General features: G+C 42.9%; 1 protein-coding gene across 1 annotated transcript in view; it reads right to left on the bottom strand.

Annotated features, from left to right (window-relative positions):
- Window positions 1-16,526, bottom strand: part of LRP5 (LDL receptor related protein 5) — a 226,208-nt gene extending 209,682 nt beyond the window's left edge. Inside the window, exon 1 of the mRNA XM_054970416.1 lies at window positions 16,367-16,526. Coding sequence (XP_054826391.1) covers window positions 16,367-16,454 — 88 coding nt within the window. The 5' untranslated portion in view covers window positions 16,455-16,526. The remainder of the gene's footprint in view (window positions 1-16,366) is intronic.
- Window positions 16,527-17,165: the final 639 nt, after the last annotated feature.

Raw genomic sequence — 17,165 nt, 5'->3', positions numbered from 1 at the left:
AACGCAAGAGGAAGAAAGATATTAAAAAGGAAGCACAGTACTTGAGAGAGAAGTAAGGAGAGACCAGTATATGAAGACCCTGGAAGGGAAAGATGTCCTCCGTTCCTCGACCCTTCATGGTAAGTGTCCAATGGTCCGTTCTCCCTCTAAGGCAGAGGACATCTTGGGTGCACCCAAAGCAGTCAGTTTCCCTCGGGTGGGTTCTGGTCTTCGTTCTGGATTACATGTTGAAGAACTCTTCCCCCAAAGGTGGCATCCGCCAAGTCATATACATTTAGCCTATAGTATTTTACAAATGTGGAGACTGACAACCACGTGGTGGCCTTGCACACTTCTTCTACCAATGCTTGGTTATTGAACACCGCATTGGTAGCTGCGCTCCTTAGAGAGAGCTGTAATGCCTTTGGGCACCTCTCTGTTTGATACTCTGTATGCCTCTGCGATGCAAGATCTGATACACTGCCGTATGGCTACCAAAGACATTTTTCTCCCCACATTAGGAGGACTGATGTTAATGAAAATGGCCTCTGACCGTCAGATGCCCTCTGTCCTGGTGATATAGGCTTTGAGGGCCCTTCTCACATCCAGATAATGCCACTCCCTCTCCTTAGGGTGTCTCAGCGATGGACAGAAGGAAAGTAGGTTAATCTCTTGACTTTTGTGAAAGGTGGAACTTGCTTTTGTAATTAAGGTAGGGTCCATACGCAAGATCACCTTCTCTTTATGGAATATGCACAAGTGGGGTTTCAGTGATAGCGCGCTGAGTTCCGATATTCTTCTAGCACAAGTGATAGCAACTAGGAAAATAGTTTTTAACCTAAGCCACTTTAGTGGAATTTCTTTCAATGGCTTGAATGGTGGTTTGGTCAGAGCCCAGAGAACGATGTTAAGTCTCCAAGTCGGGAATCGGACTTTCGGTGGGTTTAGCAAGATTGCCCCTTTAACAAAGCGCTGAACATGTGGTTGGCTAGAAAACTTTAGTCCCTCTGTAAGTGGTAAGATCGAGTCCAGGGCTGCAATCTGTCTCTTGATAGTGGCTGGCTTTAAGCCTGAGTCCAGGCCATCTTGTAAGAACGTCAACACCTCACTCAGTGATGGGTGTAGAGGGTCTACCTTCTTCCTCCTAGCCCACCTGGTGAAGGCCTTCCAAGTGGTGTTATATATTCTTATTGTTGAACCCTTTCTTGAGGCCAGTATCGTACTGACTACCTTTGGTTGGAAACCTAGGCTAGTTAGGGAGCCCCTCTCAATTTCCAGGCGGCCAGGCACAATTGCTCTGGACAGGGCTGCCAGATCTGACCCTGATGCAGCAGATTCAGGGTCGTTTGAAGTGGTAGAGGGGGTGCCTCCGCCATTTTCTGCAGTGACGAGAACCATGGCCGTCTTGGCCACCAAGGAGCTATCACTATGACTTGAGTCCCTGCTCTCGTATCTTCTGCAAGAGCTTTGGAAGGATTGGTATCGGCAGGAAAGCGTACACTAATCCGAGGCCATTGAGAGGCGAGTGCGTCTATGTTCTCTGCGCGTGGGTGCTGAAATCTGGACATGAATTGAGGCACCTGGTGGTTTAGATGGGATGTGAACAAGTCCGTTATGGGCATTCCAAAATGAGTAGTTATTGCCTGAAAGGTTTCGTTCTTGAGGGTCCACTCCCCTGGCTGAATGGTTTGTCTGCTCAGCCAGTCTGCTTGGACATTGTCCGGTCCCCTTATGAGTTCTGCCCGAATCGACTTCAGGTGGGATTCTGCCCAAACCAGGATCTTGGTCGCTTCCTTGAGGAGTGCTGAGGAGCAGGTCCCCCCTTTTTGATTAATGTAAGATTTCGCTGACATGTTGTCGGTGCAGATCAGGATGTCTCGGCCCGCAGTCTTGTCGGAGAATTTAATTAGGGCTAGCCTGATGGCTCTCAATTCTAGTATGTTGATCGGGAGCCGCAAGTTCTCCAGACACCATTGCCCCTGGGTCAGGATACCTTGCAAGGATGCTCTCCATCCCGTGAGACTCACATCTGTGAGTACCTGGGTTACTTGGGGAGTCAGGAAACTCTTTCCTTGTCTCAGGTTTTGGTCCTTGGTCCACCACAGGCAGCTTTCTTTTACTTTCCAAGGTACGTCTATTGACATATGCGACTTTATCATGATGAGAAATTGATAAGGACATAATAGCAACATCAGAGCTTGAGAGTGCAGTCACCCCCAGTAAATGGCCTCACACAGTTTGATGTTAGTGTACCCATGAGTTTGGACAGTGTCATCGCGGTACCAACCTGCTCTGGAGGACACAGCTGATTAGATTCTTGGTCTTCTGTATTTTCTCCTAAGGAAGAAAGAAACCGCACCTTTTCGAGTCGATTATCCAGGTGTTGGATAGCTTAAGTGGGCTGAAGGGAGCATTTTTCCAGGTTTATCAGGAAACCATGATGCTGCAAGAGATGTATTGTTGTCCAGGTGTCCTGCAGAGCTTTTTCTTGGGAGCTGGCCCAGATGAGGATGTTGTCCAGATATGGATGAACATGGACACCTTTCTCTCTGAGCCAGACTATTAGGTTGATGAGTACCTTGGTGAAGACCCTTGGTGCTGTGGCCAATCCGAACGGTAAGGCACGGAACTGGTAGTGGTTGTGGTTGACATGGAAGCGCAGGTAACAGCAATGGGATGTGTTGATGGGAATATGAAGGTAAGCTTCCATCAAGTCTACTGACGTCATAAACTCTCCCGGCTGGAGGGCCTCTGATAATGAGCAGAGCATCTCCATCCAAAATCTTCTCACCCTTAGGAATTTGTTCACGAATTTTAGATCTAATATCACTCTCCAATCTCCATTCCTTTTTGGAACTGTAAAAAAGATGGAGTAAACTCCTTTGCCTCACTCCTGGGGAGCGACAGGGTCTATTGCTTGAATCCTCAGTAGATGTTTGATTGTATGATGAGTAATATGATGTCTTTGTGCATTTTTCCATAGGGGGGGTGAGACAAATTTGTCTGGAGGATGGGTTTCGAACTCTATCCTCTGGAGACAACTTCTAGGGTCCATTCTTCTGCTCTGGAGTCGATCGATGCTTGGTGGAATTGAAGCAGTCTCCCCCCTACCAGGAGTCAGGATTTAGATGTCTTGTTCTCAAAGTCCTGTCTGTCCCCTCTGGATTGGTAATGCCTGTTGGATTTAGTTCCAAATGGTCCACACTTGAAGCTCTGTTTGGGGTTGTTCCAGGATGGACGTTTTGAATCCTGTCTTGGTCTAGCCAAGGTATGGTAGTTTTGAAAGGACTGTGTGCTAAATGGGCGTCTGTCAGTTCTATGCAGGGTCCTGGGTAATGCTCTTGTCTTTTGTTTCCACCAGAATCTTGTCTAGGCAGTCCCCGAAGAGCTTGTTGCCTTGAAGGGGGTATGCTACTAGGAGGAACTTTGATCGAACGTCAGCTTGCCAGGATTGAAGCCAGAGGAGCCTTCCAGCCACCGCAGCCGATGCCAGGGATTGTGAGGAAAAAGATATGGTGTCTAGGGGCACGTCTGCTGTGAAGTTGCTTGCCTTGAGAATTCTGTTTGCTCCCTCAAGCAAGCGACTATTACCGTTGGGAATTAGCTGCAGCAGTTTGCGCACCCCAACGACTGATGCCCTTGACACTATGGATGCTGTGGTTGATGCCTTGATGGCCATTGCCGCCGCCTTGTGTGCCCTTCTGAGAGAAATTTCCGCTTTTCTGTCTAGGCTGACCTTAACAGAACCTTGACTGTTTTCAGATAGAAGGCCTGATGACTGTAGAGCTGCTACTGGCGCGTCTATCCTCAGAACCTGCAATAACTCATTTGCATAAGAGGGTAAAGCATATAACTTTTTGGCTGCATTAGAACACTATTTATTGGCAGCAGGCATTTCCCATTCAGCTTTCATTGGTCTTTCAAAATATTCAGGAAATGGGAACACTTTCTTGGCTGTGTTAGCCCTGGGGAAGAACTCACTGATCCTGAGTTCTTTGGGCCTGATCTTGCCAGCTTTAGGGTTCTCATCTTCCTCCCCCCCGCCACTCTTTTCCTGCCAGTCCAAAGCTGCTTGAGACTTGGAAAGGAGGTACTGGTAATCCTCCATCTTAAACAGCTATCAGGCTCTTCTGGAGTGGAGATAGCCTCCTCTTCCTCCTCTGACAGAAATTCGCCCTCCTCTTGGTTATCACTGTTGGAGGATGACCATTCTCCCCAGTGAGACCCTGCAGTGGTCTGATTACTCAGGGTGGCCTTCTGGGCAGTCTTAGTGGGCCAGGAGGTGGGCTTTCTAGGCTTTTCCCTTGAGCTGCCCCAAACAAGGGAGGGAGAGGGGGAAGACAGTTCACAGCTGGCCCTGGAAGGTAGCCGGCAAAGTCTTGCAAACTCATCCCTTATGATCTGCTGGATGAGGGCAAGGAGCTCACCAGAGGGAAAGAGGGAAGTCCCGACATCGCTCTGTACATTACCCCTCTCTGTTGCGGCACTTCATGGATGCTGGGTTGCGTTTGTGGGGTCTGAAGGGCTTTCTTCCGGCAGGAGGTTGGCCAGCGCGTACTCTTTCCCTGCTCGCATTTTGGCGTGCTTTCTGCCGCTCTTTCCTGCTGTTTGTTTTGAGTGCCGCAAGGCACTGTGCTCAGCCCACGAGCAGAGCTGCGCCAAAGATTGAGCCTCCGTTGTCTGCCGTCTGGGCTTCTTGGCGGGAATGCATGGCTCCAGAGCAGTATCTGTGCCGGGAGCATGCTCCAGCCACGAAAGCAGGGCGGCGCCGGTTAGCTGTGAATCGACCCACAGTCGCGGCATTCGCAGGGAGGCCAGTTTCCTCCCCATCTTCCTCCACGAAGCTCACATTGGAGTCCATCTCCGATGGGTGGTCAAGCTTGCTCTCAAAGGTAGAATAAGACAGAGAAGAGAGAGGGAACAGATGTGAAGTCAGTCTAGATAAAAGTAGAAGCAGAAATAGGAGTGAAGAGAAATCAAAAGTGAAAGAAGGTTCAGCGAGCATGCTGCAGACTTCTGCTCTCCCTGGAGGCAGCAAAGAACCGAGAGGAGGGGTGACCCACACACCAACAGGAAAAGGAAGAAATAATTTAGTTCCTGCCTCCCTGATTGGATAGTGGGAATCACCCAAGATGCCCTCCGCCTTAGAGGGAGAAGAAAATGTTCTCAGACTCTGAAGGCATGGGTAAAGAGACCAAGATTTGTGGGGTGGGAAAGAACACAGTATTTCACTAATTACATAAAGAGAAAATTCAGGTTTCAGATTTCCCAAGTATTCACTGAATTTACTCAGATGTTATTTCCCATGCTTGGGATGAGGGAGTGAGAATTTTCTACTTGTACATGCCCAAGTCCTTGCACAGAAAGAGCTGACCCAGTTACGTACTGTATTCATCTGTGCCTGTGATAATTCAAGAACATTTTCAAGCAGAGATAATGTAGTATTTCAGCTGGGTCAGAGAATATTGTCTATGGCACCACCCAAAACTCATTTTCTCTCAAAGCAGGTTAAGAAAGTAACATCTGACCAAGACAAAATTAATTCTTTATTATTTCACCTTCAAGGGCACTCCTTAAACAGATTAGAATAAATCAATGTAAAATGAAAACTGAATTTAAGAAGGAGAAAAAGCTATCAAACCCAAGCCCCAGATGCTAGGAAAAACCACATGTGCCAGTCTTCCAAGCATCAATCCCTGCAATCGAGCAGTCTCATGAGGGAATACCTTTTTGATCATAAATACATGCCAAGTGCACATCTTCAACAGAAATTAAGTAAGGTACAAACAGTGATATAGGTTTTCCAAAACCTTTATAATGGAAAAATGTCCTAAATTGATTATCGTTTTAGCCTAAATTTAGGGGGGAACCCCTTTAAGAAGTGCTTCAATCTAATTTACATGTTGTGTAAATACCTCAAAGTTTCCCCAACAGTCACAAATAGCTAAAGACATATTTGATTAGAAAAAAATTCAGTAGCGTATAGTGTGCATGTGTTTGTATACATGCATACATTTAATACACATGCTTCCTAAGAACTATCAACTCAAATAAATTACAACTTTGAACCTGCTCAAATCAACTGGTATGACATTCCACTTATTCTGTGGATTATTTTCCACTACAACTCACTAGGCCAATTTAGTTAAGTGCAGATGCCCCAGAGCACAAAACACAACAGTTGGAAAATGCCTCAATTTACTGGACCATAACACAAATGCTATCTTGCCCAAATACATCCAATTCTGAAATTAACCCAATGCAGTAATTTGCTTTACTGAACACATGTGTTCTAGAGACCATTCTAGAATGCAGATCCTTTGAATCTATACACAGGGTAGAACAAAAATTTTGTTGACATCTCCCTAAAACTTAGATTTTGACATAATATTTTTCTAGTATCTTTTCCTACACTATCACTTCTGTGATTCAAAGGTCTGTAACACCCATGTTCATTTGAATAAACTAGTACAGAATGATAATTAGTAAATAATGCACCTCTGCTGTTCCTATCAGTTTTGTCCACAGCTCGGATAATCAAGTGATCTTGGATTGAAATGAGACCTTGAACTCATCAATCCAGGATGCTGTGGATGTTCTTTATTTCTGTTGCGTGTTCCAGACCACAAACATGCTGGTAACTGGGCCCCAGATCTACAACGCTGTTGCCCAGGCATCTAACCCATGGTATGGAGTGCCCTTCAAAGGTGCATATGCTACTTCTCCATTTCCACTGGCTATTCTCCCTCTCACTAGTTCTTCACAAAACATCAGTACTATCTATGGTAATCCCAAATCACAGTTGGCTAATCTGCTTCTAACCATGACTGCAAAACTGTTGAAAACTTTAAGCTCAGAGCTAGCAGCTAGTAGAACCGTAAGCCAAAATTGTTTTTATTTATACCTAGTTCAAGTTTTCTGATTTTTGCAAACTGACAGTCAGTATCAGCTTTAGTGTACTGAAAAGCAATATCCTAGATAAACTCATACAACAGATATTAACTTACATAAGAGAAGCATCTCACATATTAGCTGGAAAAGCAACAAATTATTCTAGTGCCTATTTTAGCAAACTGGCATTTGGCCTAAACTTCCACCCAGTTTCCTCAGGGGAACAGTAGCAAATTCCCCTTCCCAGTTATAAGTGGGCTCTTACAGCAACTGCCACCTGAGTGCACAAGTCTTCCTTAAAAGGACTAGGCAGGTTAATTCTACAGGCATCTACAAGGTCATCCTGCCCAAATCCTTTCAGGTACCTGGGAAATCTTGGGCCACCAAGGCCATACCCAATGACAGAATTAGAAATGAACACATGAAGTTCTATATGCAAAAGTAGGAAATAAGGAATACAATATCATACTTTGCCGTGTCCAGATTACCAGCCTGGGAGACTAGTATGGTTAAAGGATTAATACTACAAATGGCATGCCTGAAAATTAATTTTACCAGCAAACTGTCCTTTGTGTGTGTGAGTGTGCGCACACACCTTCAAGTTGCAACTGACTGACTGTGACCCCAGAGAGTTTTCAAGGCAAAAGGCATCCAGGGGTTTGCCATTGCTTGCCTCTGCACAGAAACCTTGGTAGCCTTCCATCCAAATACTGACCAGAGCCAACCCTGCTTAGCTTCTGAGATTGAATGGGATCGGGCTACTTGGACCACCTGGGTCAGATCAGGACATAATTAAGTGCAGTCAAGTCACAAATGACTTAGGGAGACACTTCCTGGGGTTTTCAAAGGAGGAGATGAGCAGAGGTGGCTTGCCATTGCCTTCCTGTGCATAGCAACCCTGGTCCTCTGTGGTCATCTCCCATCCAAGTACTAACCATGGCCAACTCTGCTTAGCTTCCAAGCTCTGATAAGCTCAGGGTAGTCTGGGCTTTTCAAGCTGTAACTGTCCTTGGCTACCCTGCAAAGCAAAGACACCAGCAGCCATGGCTCACTGCTAACATTCATTCTCCATCTTATGCTTTGGTGCTAATCGAGGCACCCATCCAGCATGTAAGTACTCTACAGTTAATCTGTATTTCTTACCTTACAGTTCATATATTACTAAAATATATCTTGAGGACTAGTCATTTTATTTTGTACTGAGACAGCAAAAATATATATAATATGAAGGGAGAACAAGGGAAGGAAAGCAGTCTTTAAAAAGAAGGAACAGCAGCACTGTCTGAGCAACACACACAGCCTATATGGAAAGACTAGAGAAAATTAGGAAACATTGAGGCACAGAAGTGAGCTTCTATAAAATGAGAACAGTATTCATTAGCTTTAAAGGAATATTTAAATACAATACTGTCCTGACTGCAATGTTTGGGTGATGTGACTGATGTTTTAATCTAATTTATTTATATGTTTTTATTGTATTTATTACTGCCTGGGATCTGCTCTGAGCCTGCTTGCGGGAAGAGCGGAATATAAATTGAATAAAATAATTTTTTAAAAGTGGCAAAGTCTTGATGAAAATAAACTGTACTTAAAATACACAGGAATAATTTATATTTATCACAGAATTCACTTCCAAACAAGGCTCCTAATGAAAAGGACACATAAAGCTACAAAATAGTCTAATTCTAAGGAAGCTTGGCTGTAGATTAATTTAGCACCTGCTATTGCCAACAGTCCTATGCTCAATAATAACTGCTCATTCTTATGGCTTCCACCTGGTCACTGGGCATGCTTGATAAAGGTCATAGATCTGTCAGCAAACATTGTACATATGGGAACATAAGGCACTGGGCAGCCATTTAGGTACACTGGTTAGAGTGTCAGACTAGGACTAGGAAGACTTGAGTTCAGATCTCTACTCAGCCATGAATGCAGCTTGTTCGGTAAGCTTGGGTCAGTCATCCTAATAGGGCTGTTGTGAAGATAAACAGGGAAGAGAAAACCACATAACACACTTTGTAGAAAGTTAGGATAAAAACGCTATACAGCAAGAATTAGCAGGAATGAAATAAATAATTACAAAGCAATTACAAATAAATAATTACAAAGCAATTTCTGGGCTGTATAGCCGTGGTCTTGGCGTTGTAGTTCCTGACATTTCGCCAGCAGTTGTGACTGTCATCTTCAGAGGTGTAGCACCAAAAGACAGAGAACTCTTACAGGATGACGCAACCCCAACCCACCTTCCTGAGTAGATATAAATTACCTGCTAACATCTTCACAGTTTGACATTGAAAGATCTCTATACAGCCCGGAAAATCCACAACAACCATCGTTCTCCGGCCATGAAAGCCTTCAACAATACAATTACAAAGCAAGTGTACAGGAGGGTGATATCAACACTTTTTTACCATTTTCCAAGAAAAGGGGGGGGGGAGGAAAAATCTAAATACAAAATAGCTGTACAAGCAACCATCAAAACCTGACTTGCAGAGACAATTGCAAAGCCACCAAAACTGTTACTAAACCATAATTTCAACATATATCTAGATTAACTTTATCAATATGGTTAATAAAAACTGACCACAATAATTCAAATTGTGATATGTTTTCCCTCTCAGTAAATTAATTAGCTTTACCACAATATAAATTTCTTTAATATTTTCCAGCCATAAATCAATACTGGGTGGACAAACTTTCTTTCAGTAGTTCACAAAATTTATTCTTGCTGTTGTTACAAAATACAGAAGAATGTCATATTTCCTTGGGATGGTCATAAGGTTATTTAACAAAAATATATCAGGTAGTACCGGAATATTCAAAATTAAGAGCTAAATTCAACTTTTTAATTATGTTCTGCCAGTATTCAGCAGCCCGAGGATAGTTCCACCACATATGAAAAAAGTCCACCAGCTGCTTAAAATGCCAATATTTGTGCAGTTTCTATAATTTTTTTGCCAACTTTTTAGGCATTAAATATCATGGATGTATCATTTTGAACACATTACCTTTTAGTCATAAACAAACAGAAAAAGATAGACCATGAGACAAAATATGATTCCACGCCTCTTTGCACAATTCAGTTCCTATTACTGCATTCCACTTTTCCTGTGACAAATTGATCTTAATATGTCATATAAATGAGAAAAAGGTGTTTACCACCTTTAAACTTAAGTTGTTCAATCTCATTAACTTTTCTTTAAACTAAATCACCATATAATTTGCATAACAAGAAGTTCTTAATCTGCAAATACTCAAAGGCACTAACCTGACTATTATTTTCTTTCCAGACCTGATCAAAGGATATTATTACCATTAAATAAAGATCTGTAAGAATCCTGACATAGTTTTTCCCATTTAGGAAGAGAACTTAGCTGCTAATTCTAAAGTTTATTCAGCTCTTTAACAGACAATGAAAATGATGACATATTAGGCAATAACCCAACAAATAAATTATTTATTAAAAAATTATCTGAGTTATAAGTAGATATCGACACTTGATGAAGTTACTCAAATCTGTCCTACAATGTTTCATGGTAAAGGAGGGTTTTGTTTTCTCATAAATGCTTGCCATAGCAAATTACATACCTGATAAGTGTACATATCTAACACAATGTATGTGAAATGGCTGGGAATGTGAGGGTCTTGGAAGTAGGCCGCATGTAAAAAGGTTTCTGCAGAACAACAGCATTAAGCAAGAGACATCTAATTTATTTATTTACATCATTTATAGTCCGCCTTTCTCTCTGAGACTCAAGGCGGATTACACAGTATGAGGTTAATACAATCAGTATCAAGTACATTTCAATACAATACCATAAGGTAAACAGATACAAGTTTAAAAGACATAGCATCAGCAAGGATCCAAGACATAGTAGAAAAAATACTGGAGCAAAACATAATCAATTCTAGGACTAAAATCAGACAACATAGTTGTACATAGGAGTACATATTTAAAACAGCAGATAATATATACAGCAAAAATAGTGACGAAGTCTATGATCCCCAACTCGTTAGTGAAGCATCTGAGACACGCCCCCCCATCCCTACAATACAGCCCTCCCATTTGAGTAAAAAGCCTTTTTGAATCATTCAGTTTTACAGATGGAATGGAAGACAGTTCACAAAGACAAGCAACACAGACTGACCAATTAAGGGACCCACATGTCTTCAGTGCTGCAAAATGGAGCATTGACAAGGACACAAAAAGACATAGCTTTATACGCTAAAAATGCTATATAAATTAAGGGAATGTTATATTACATCCTTTTTGCAAATCAGCAATCAAAGAAAGATCAGACACATTTGCCTGCTAAAAGACAAGTAAATTCAATCATCAAGTGCTTGGCTTCCTCACCAATATGCTCAACTAAGGAGTTAATCTCAACTAAGGATCACCAAGTATCAGATCTGAAGCTCATTTTGAACAACAGGCTTTAATCTTAACATACCCAAAGGAAGGAACAACTAAAGTTTCCAGCCTGCAGTTTCCAGCCTTTCTGAAGACAAGCTACCACAGTTAAAGAGCTTAAATTGTAAACAAATATGTTCTAACACGAGGCTACACACAGAATACCACAGGTGAATAATTATATGTGCAGCCTAACTTCCATTAAAATTCAGTTAGCAAATCTTATTCCCCCTCAACAATATCCAAATATAGGTCTACCATCAGTCTAACTGACATATTACAAACTGATGTACAAGACTTTCCCCTTTAAATACCCTATGAACAAGATAGTTTTCACATCATCAAGTCCCTGTGTCCTGCTTCCCCAAAAGCCCCCACTGCAATGTTACACCACTGAGGAAGATGAGACAACCTAGTGAATTACAACATTCAGTGTCAGAGTAAAAATCATGCAGAGAGGACTTAACTTCTGAACAACAAAACACAATTTTAGAAAACACTAAGAACCAAATGCTTGTAGTTCTCAACTATGTAATGTTTTTAAGTCCATATCTAATGCCTTTGAAATAAGAAGCCGAAATGAAAGAAATTTGCTGAATGAGAAAGTATTGAGGAAATGAAAGATACCACTGCATTTCAAACAAGATTTAGCAATAGTCTTGTTGATATGTATAACTACAGTAAACACAAAAGGGCAACTCTGCATGGAAGAAGCTCATCTATGGAATCAAACACAGGGCAGATTAAAAAGCTAAGTGATTTTTAAGTCAATTTTTTTAATTTGCAGTTTAGCAATTTTTCTTAAAAAAATAATCCAGTTTAAAATGAAATCTGAATTAAAGCAGCATGTTAAAGGCAGTACAAGAGAATGGGGCCATAACTCCCCTTCAACACTAGTGGCATTCAGACAGCAAATAACTTTTTGAGATGGGTACAAATGCAGCTTGTTTTCATGCTTTCCCCTTACCTCCCCCCTGGGTACATCCTAAATGAACCACTGAGTTTAAAACTGCTTTGCTATGTAAAGAACTTAATGTATTTGCCTTCTTAGGTCAAGTAGTATAAATATGACATAATGGGTTGAGCATTGTATTTAGCATTACGGGCTTACAGCTGGGACCAGCAAGTCAGCATAGACTTCAAGACTCATCTCTCTGCTGAGTGTATTCGTAGTTCTTTATGCCCTCTGAGCTATTCAGTTTGTTCAGGTCTCAAATGATTAATATTATTCTACCTACCAAAAAGGAACACTTCATTACTGAAAATATTAGCCTTTGTTTCTAGAAAGTTTTGTGGACATGAACAAAGTGAATACTTAGAGTTCATACATGTAAGTCTCATAAGTCTATTTAACTATGGTCTGTTTAGCAGTAAACATACTTGATTTAATGTCAACAAATATGTACTTTTAAGAAATATCTAAAGCAAAATGGGATGCTGGATTTAAGTCAATAATTTAAATTAGTATATTCTTGTGGATTACTTAAATTATAAATGAGATTGCCTTCGCATAAACCAATGTATTTATGGAATACCACTAAGGCCATAGTTCCAAGAACATTTGCTTGAAAGCAAATTCCAAAACTGCAAGGAACTCAACTGCAAGTAACAAATTTGGAATCAGGGTTTACGGATAAGGGGCAAACTACATGCAGCATTATGGAAGGCCCCACATAGATACACACTGAACAGAAGAGTTCACTTTTTGCCCCTCCTATACCACTTCCCAAATTGAAACAGCGCCTTTGGGTTACTTTAAGCCCCAGCAGGGATGGTGTGTGGGGGGGGCTGTCTTTTCCCTAGTGAAGTAACTATATCAAACACACAAACTCTGCAGTTGCTTTTTGTAAATAAGTTACACATCCAGGGATCTGGTTGCAGACCTTCAATGTCACATGAAGTCTGGCCCTAAGACTAATGATTCGATACATTATCCTTGACACAAATGCTGCTATGTTTGATTAGGGTTTTTCATTTCACAGACTCCAGGCAAGCAACAGAAGAACATGCAGCACATACACGGTTTGCTATATGTACCATCTATACTCAGGCTGCCTTCTACGGAACATCAGTGTAGTGGTCCAATTTCACATGTGGCTATAGAGAAAGACAGACACTTTTCAAATGGTTCTGGCACTGCATACAGTATATACCATTGGTAAAACAGGAAATGAGGACTAGCAACTGAGAGGTATTTGGTGCTTATAGACTTGATTTTAGGAAGTGGTGCACAGCAGGTGGGCAGTGCACTTTGGGGGGGGGTACAGATGGTGCTAATTTCAGCCCTTCTGCCCCCCAGTAGCACATTGGAGGGGGGAATTGAGGTAAAATGCTACTTCCCACACCTATTGTGTTCATCCACAGGCTATGCAGCTGGTAGCACACAGCAATGTTGAGATATCCCAAGGAAGACATATCTCTTGCAGGTGCCAGCTTGCACATGGGCGAAATCAACAGCAGCCCACATACAGGCTCTCTCTGTGATGGCCCTTACCCTGTGGAACGGCCTGCCTGAGGAGGTCAAGAGAACCCCTACCCTCCTGGCTTTCCACAAATGATGCAAAACCAAATTATTCCAAAAAAGCTTTTTACTCACATAGGAGGGTGTAGGGAGGGGGGGTCTCAGATGTTTCGCTAATGAGTTAGGGACCATAGACTTCACCACTATGTTGCCTTGCATATTATCTGTTGCTTTGAATATGTGCTTCATGTTATCTAATGTCAGTCCTAGAACCACAAGTGACAAAAGGCACAGATTGGACACTTGTCAGCTTCCCTCAAGTTTTGATGGGAAATGTAGGCGTCCTGGTCTCGCAGCTTCGCTCTCGGACTGCTGTCCAATGGACTTTTCAACTGTCACTTGTCCAACATTCCGCCAAGCTGCCTACATTTCCCATCAAAACTTGAGGGAAGCAGACAAGTGTCCAATCTGTGCTTTTTGTCACTTGTGGTTCTGCTCTAAGTTCTGTTTCAGCAGTTCTTCAACTCTGTATTGGATCCTCCTTGCTAATGCTATGTCTTTGTAAAATCCTATGACATTGTTTATGGAAATGTCCTTGACACTGTATGGAAATGTTCTTGATACTGTATAGAAATGTCCTTGACACTAATTGTACTAATCTCATAGTATGTAATCAGCCTTGAGTCTCAGTGAGAAAGGTGGACTATAAATGACATAAATAAATAAATTTTCCCAAGACATACATTTCCCCACAATTAGTGTAGACAGACCAAGTACACAGTGCTACTACACTCACTGCCATCATCTATTTAAAAATACCACCACAACATAGCAGAGAATAAGTCCTGTGAATAGGGCCCAAGTCCTTTCCATTCAAAGCTTCCAATAGCAGACCTACTGGCTAAAATGGCATTTTGCAACAGAAACTAGACTGAAAATTGACTCTAGAAAAATCAATAATAGCCAATCATCATTACACATACGTATAACAATTAATGGCAGGATCATCAACAGTTAAATACGTGATCAGAAACTTTTAATTATTGGAAGAGGTACTTCTCATATTTAAAATCTTTATGCCACCATAATCACAGTGTACACTTACAATTAACCCTGTCTAAAAACAGAACATAATGTCTTTAGAGAAACTGGTCAGAACTCCCATACTAAATGACAGTTCTGATAGCAGCAGATAATTTCAAGAGAAGTGGGTGGCCTAATAAAATGTGCCCTGGAGGGATGTTCCACTAACTACTGGCCACACAACTTTATTTCTTCAACTACTTGGGAAATTACAACAATTAACATTCATTAGTGCATCAAAACTTCAGTTTGCTAACTGCTATTATTAAAAGAAGTCAATCAGTCTGCCATGAGATACGCAAGCTCAAAGTTTTGTGTAGGCAAAAGCAGACCTCTTTTTTGGTGGCAGATCTTGAATTTCTTTATACTTATTATTACTGTTTCAACAATAACTGCTGTATGGATTTCTGCAAAGAGTGATAACAATACTCCTCAAACTGGGTCCTGCAAACTTAAGTCAAAGCTTTTTCTCCATGGAAGGAAGACTATAAACTCCTTAAGTAAAACACCCTACATATGCTACTAAAGAAGCCATACAGAAAACACAGCCCCAGCCCTTCCTCCTCCATATACCACATATCAGTGCAAAGCTTCCATTCAGAACTTGTATATTAAATACACTGCAGAACGAAAATTAAGAACAAAACAAAAAAGCCCCACCGAAAATTTGAAATTAGTGCTATTCGATATACGTGATTGTCTGAACGCTCCCTGCCGTCAAGGAACAAATGTTCACTGTAGTTAAAGTCTGGGTAAACCCCCAGACAGACAAACTCTTCTTAGAAGTCTGTTTTGCCAAGTGTTACGTTTCACAAGTCAGGCAAGTCTCTCTCCCCTCCGCTTCCCACACCGCATACCCCCCTTTTCAACTTTCAAATAAAAAGAAAGAAGAGCTGCTCTTCCCCCAACCCCCACTTCAAGGCCGATGCCAAAAGTTTGATTCAGCCTGTGATCGACACCCGACACCAGCTCCTCCAAACTCCAGGGAAATCACTGCGTCTGAGGGCCGCAAAGCGCTGAGAAAGAAAAACTTTTGTCTCGCTGGCAAGAACGCAAAGCTGAGTTCGAGAGCCCAGCGGCCACAGACCACCAGCGGCCAGGGGAAGCCTTTCTTGGCCGAAAGCCTGTATTTCGGGGGGGGGGGTGTCAAAAAGTGTATGACCCCGGAAAGAAAGAACCAGAGTACACCTTGCTCCAGCTCCATCTACTCTGGATCGGTCGCCCCCACCCCCATCCAAAATACGCTTCCCCCTGCAGCGTGACTTCCACTCAGTTTCCCAAAGTCCTACCCGCCACCTCTGCGACCCCTGTGGACCCCCTCCTTCCCTGCCTCCCCCTCCCTCCAGAAGCCCTGCAACGTTTGCTCAGCTCTGCCCGCCCAGCTCGCCTCCTGAAAACCCGAGCTCCCGCGGCGTCCCGTGCCCTCCTCCAACTCCACCAGCGCCCACTTTCTGAGCCGCACAGAAGTTTCCGCCTCCACAACAAAAGGCTCCCCTACTCGAGCCTGAGACTGCCGCCTCCGAAAGCGCCACAAAACTCACCCCCGACAGAGTCGAAGTTGCACCGAAGCACCGAGGCAGTCAGCAGGCACAGGAGCAGCAGCCGCAGCGGCGGCACCGCCGCCTCCATGTTGTGCTGCAGCTGCCCGCGGACCGCCTCAGGCAGGCTCCATGCTCCGAGTGCGCCGCGCTTAGCAGGGAGGGAGGCGCTCGCGGGATCCTCCTACTTACGGTGCTGCCGCTCTGGGAAGGAAGCTGAGAGAGGGGTTGGGAGCCTCTACCCCGCTCAAAGCCAAGGAAAAGCTGAGCGGAAGCCAAGGCACTGCCCCGCCCCTTTGCCTGTGTGGGACAACTGAGCGCCCTCGGTTTTCGCCGTCGCTGCTTCTGCTTGCTGAACGAGCACCAGGTGGGGAGATTCCTTTTCAGGTTTTTCTCCGACGAAAACGAGGGTTCGCCGTAAGAAAATAGTACTCAGTTTAGCAGGCAGGCAGCCGCGTGAGTCATTCAAGTCTGTTCTGCTCCTCGCATTTAATCGGAAATGGCCTACAATGGGGCTTATAGCCAGCTAAATGCATAAGATTACAGCCAAATGAAGTTTCATGTCAATGGAGTCAGAATGACGACGGGAGTCTTACAAGAACGTTGTCATTCGTCGATTTTGTAGTTATTTTCTTCTTTGAAGAATCTGTATGCACCAATGCATATAGAGCCAATCTGCCTTCTAAACTCATTAACTGTTTCCTTCAAACCTTATTGGATATAACTGATCAGCTTTCTCTGCTCTTGTGCTACATCAGCTTAATTTTTACTCAAATTATTGTTTATCCCTTTCCGGCTTTCA

This window comes from Eublepharis macularius, chromosome 2 (assembly GCF_028583425.1).
Source record: "Eublepharis macularius isolate TG4126 chromosome 2, MPM_Emac_v1.0, whole genome shotgun sequence".
Lineage (NCBI taxonomy): Eukaryota > Metazoa > Chordata > Lepidosauria > Squamata > Eublepharidae > Eublepharis > Eublepharis macularius.
This window is presented reverse-complemented; position numbering and strand designations above follow the sequence as displayed.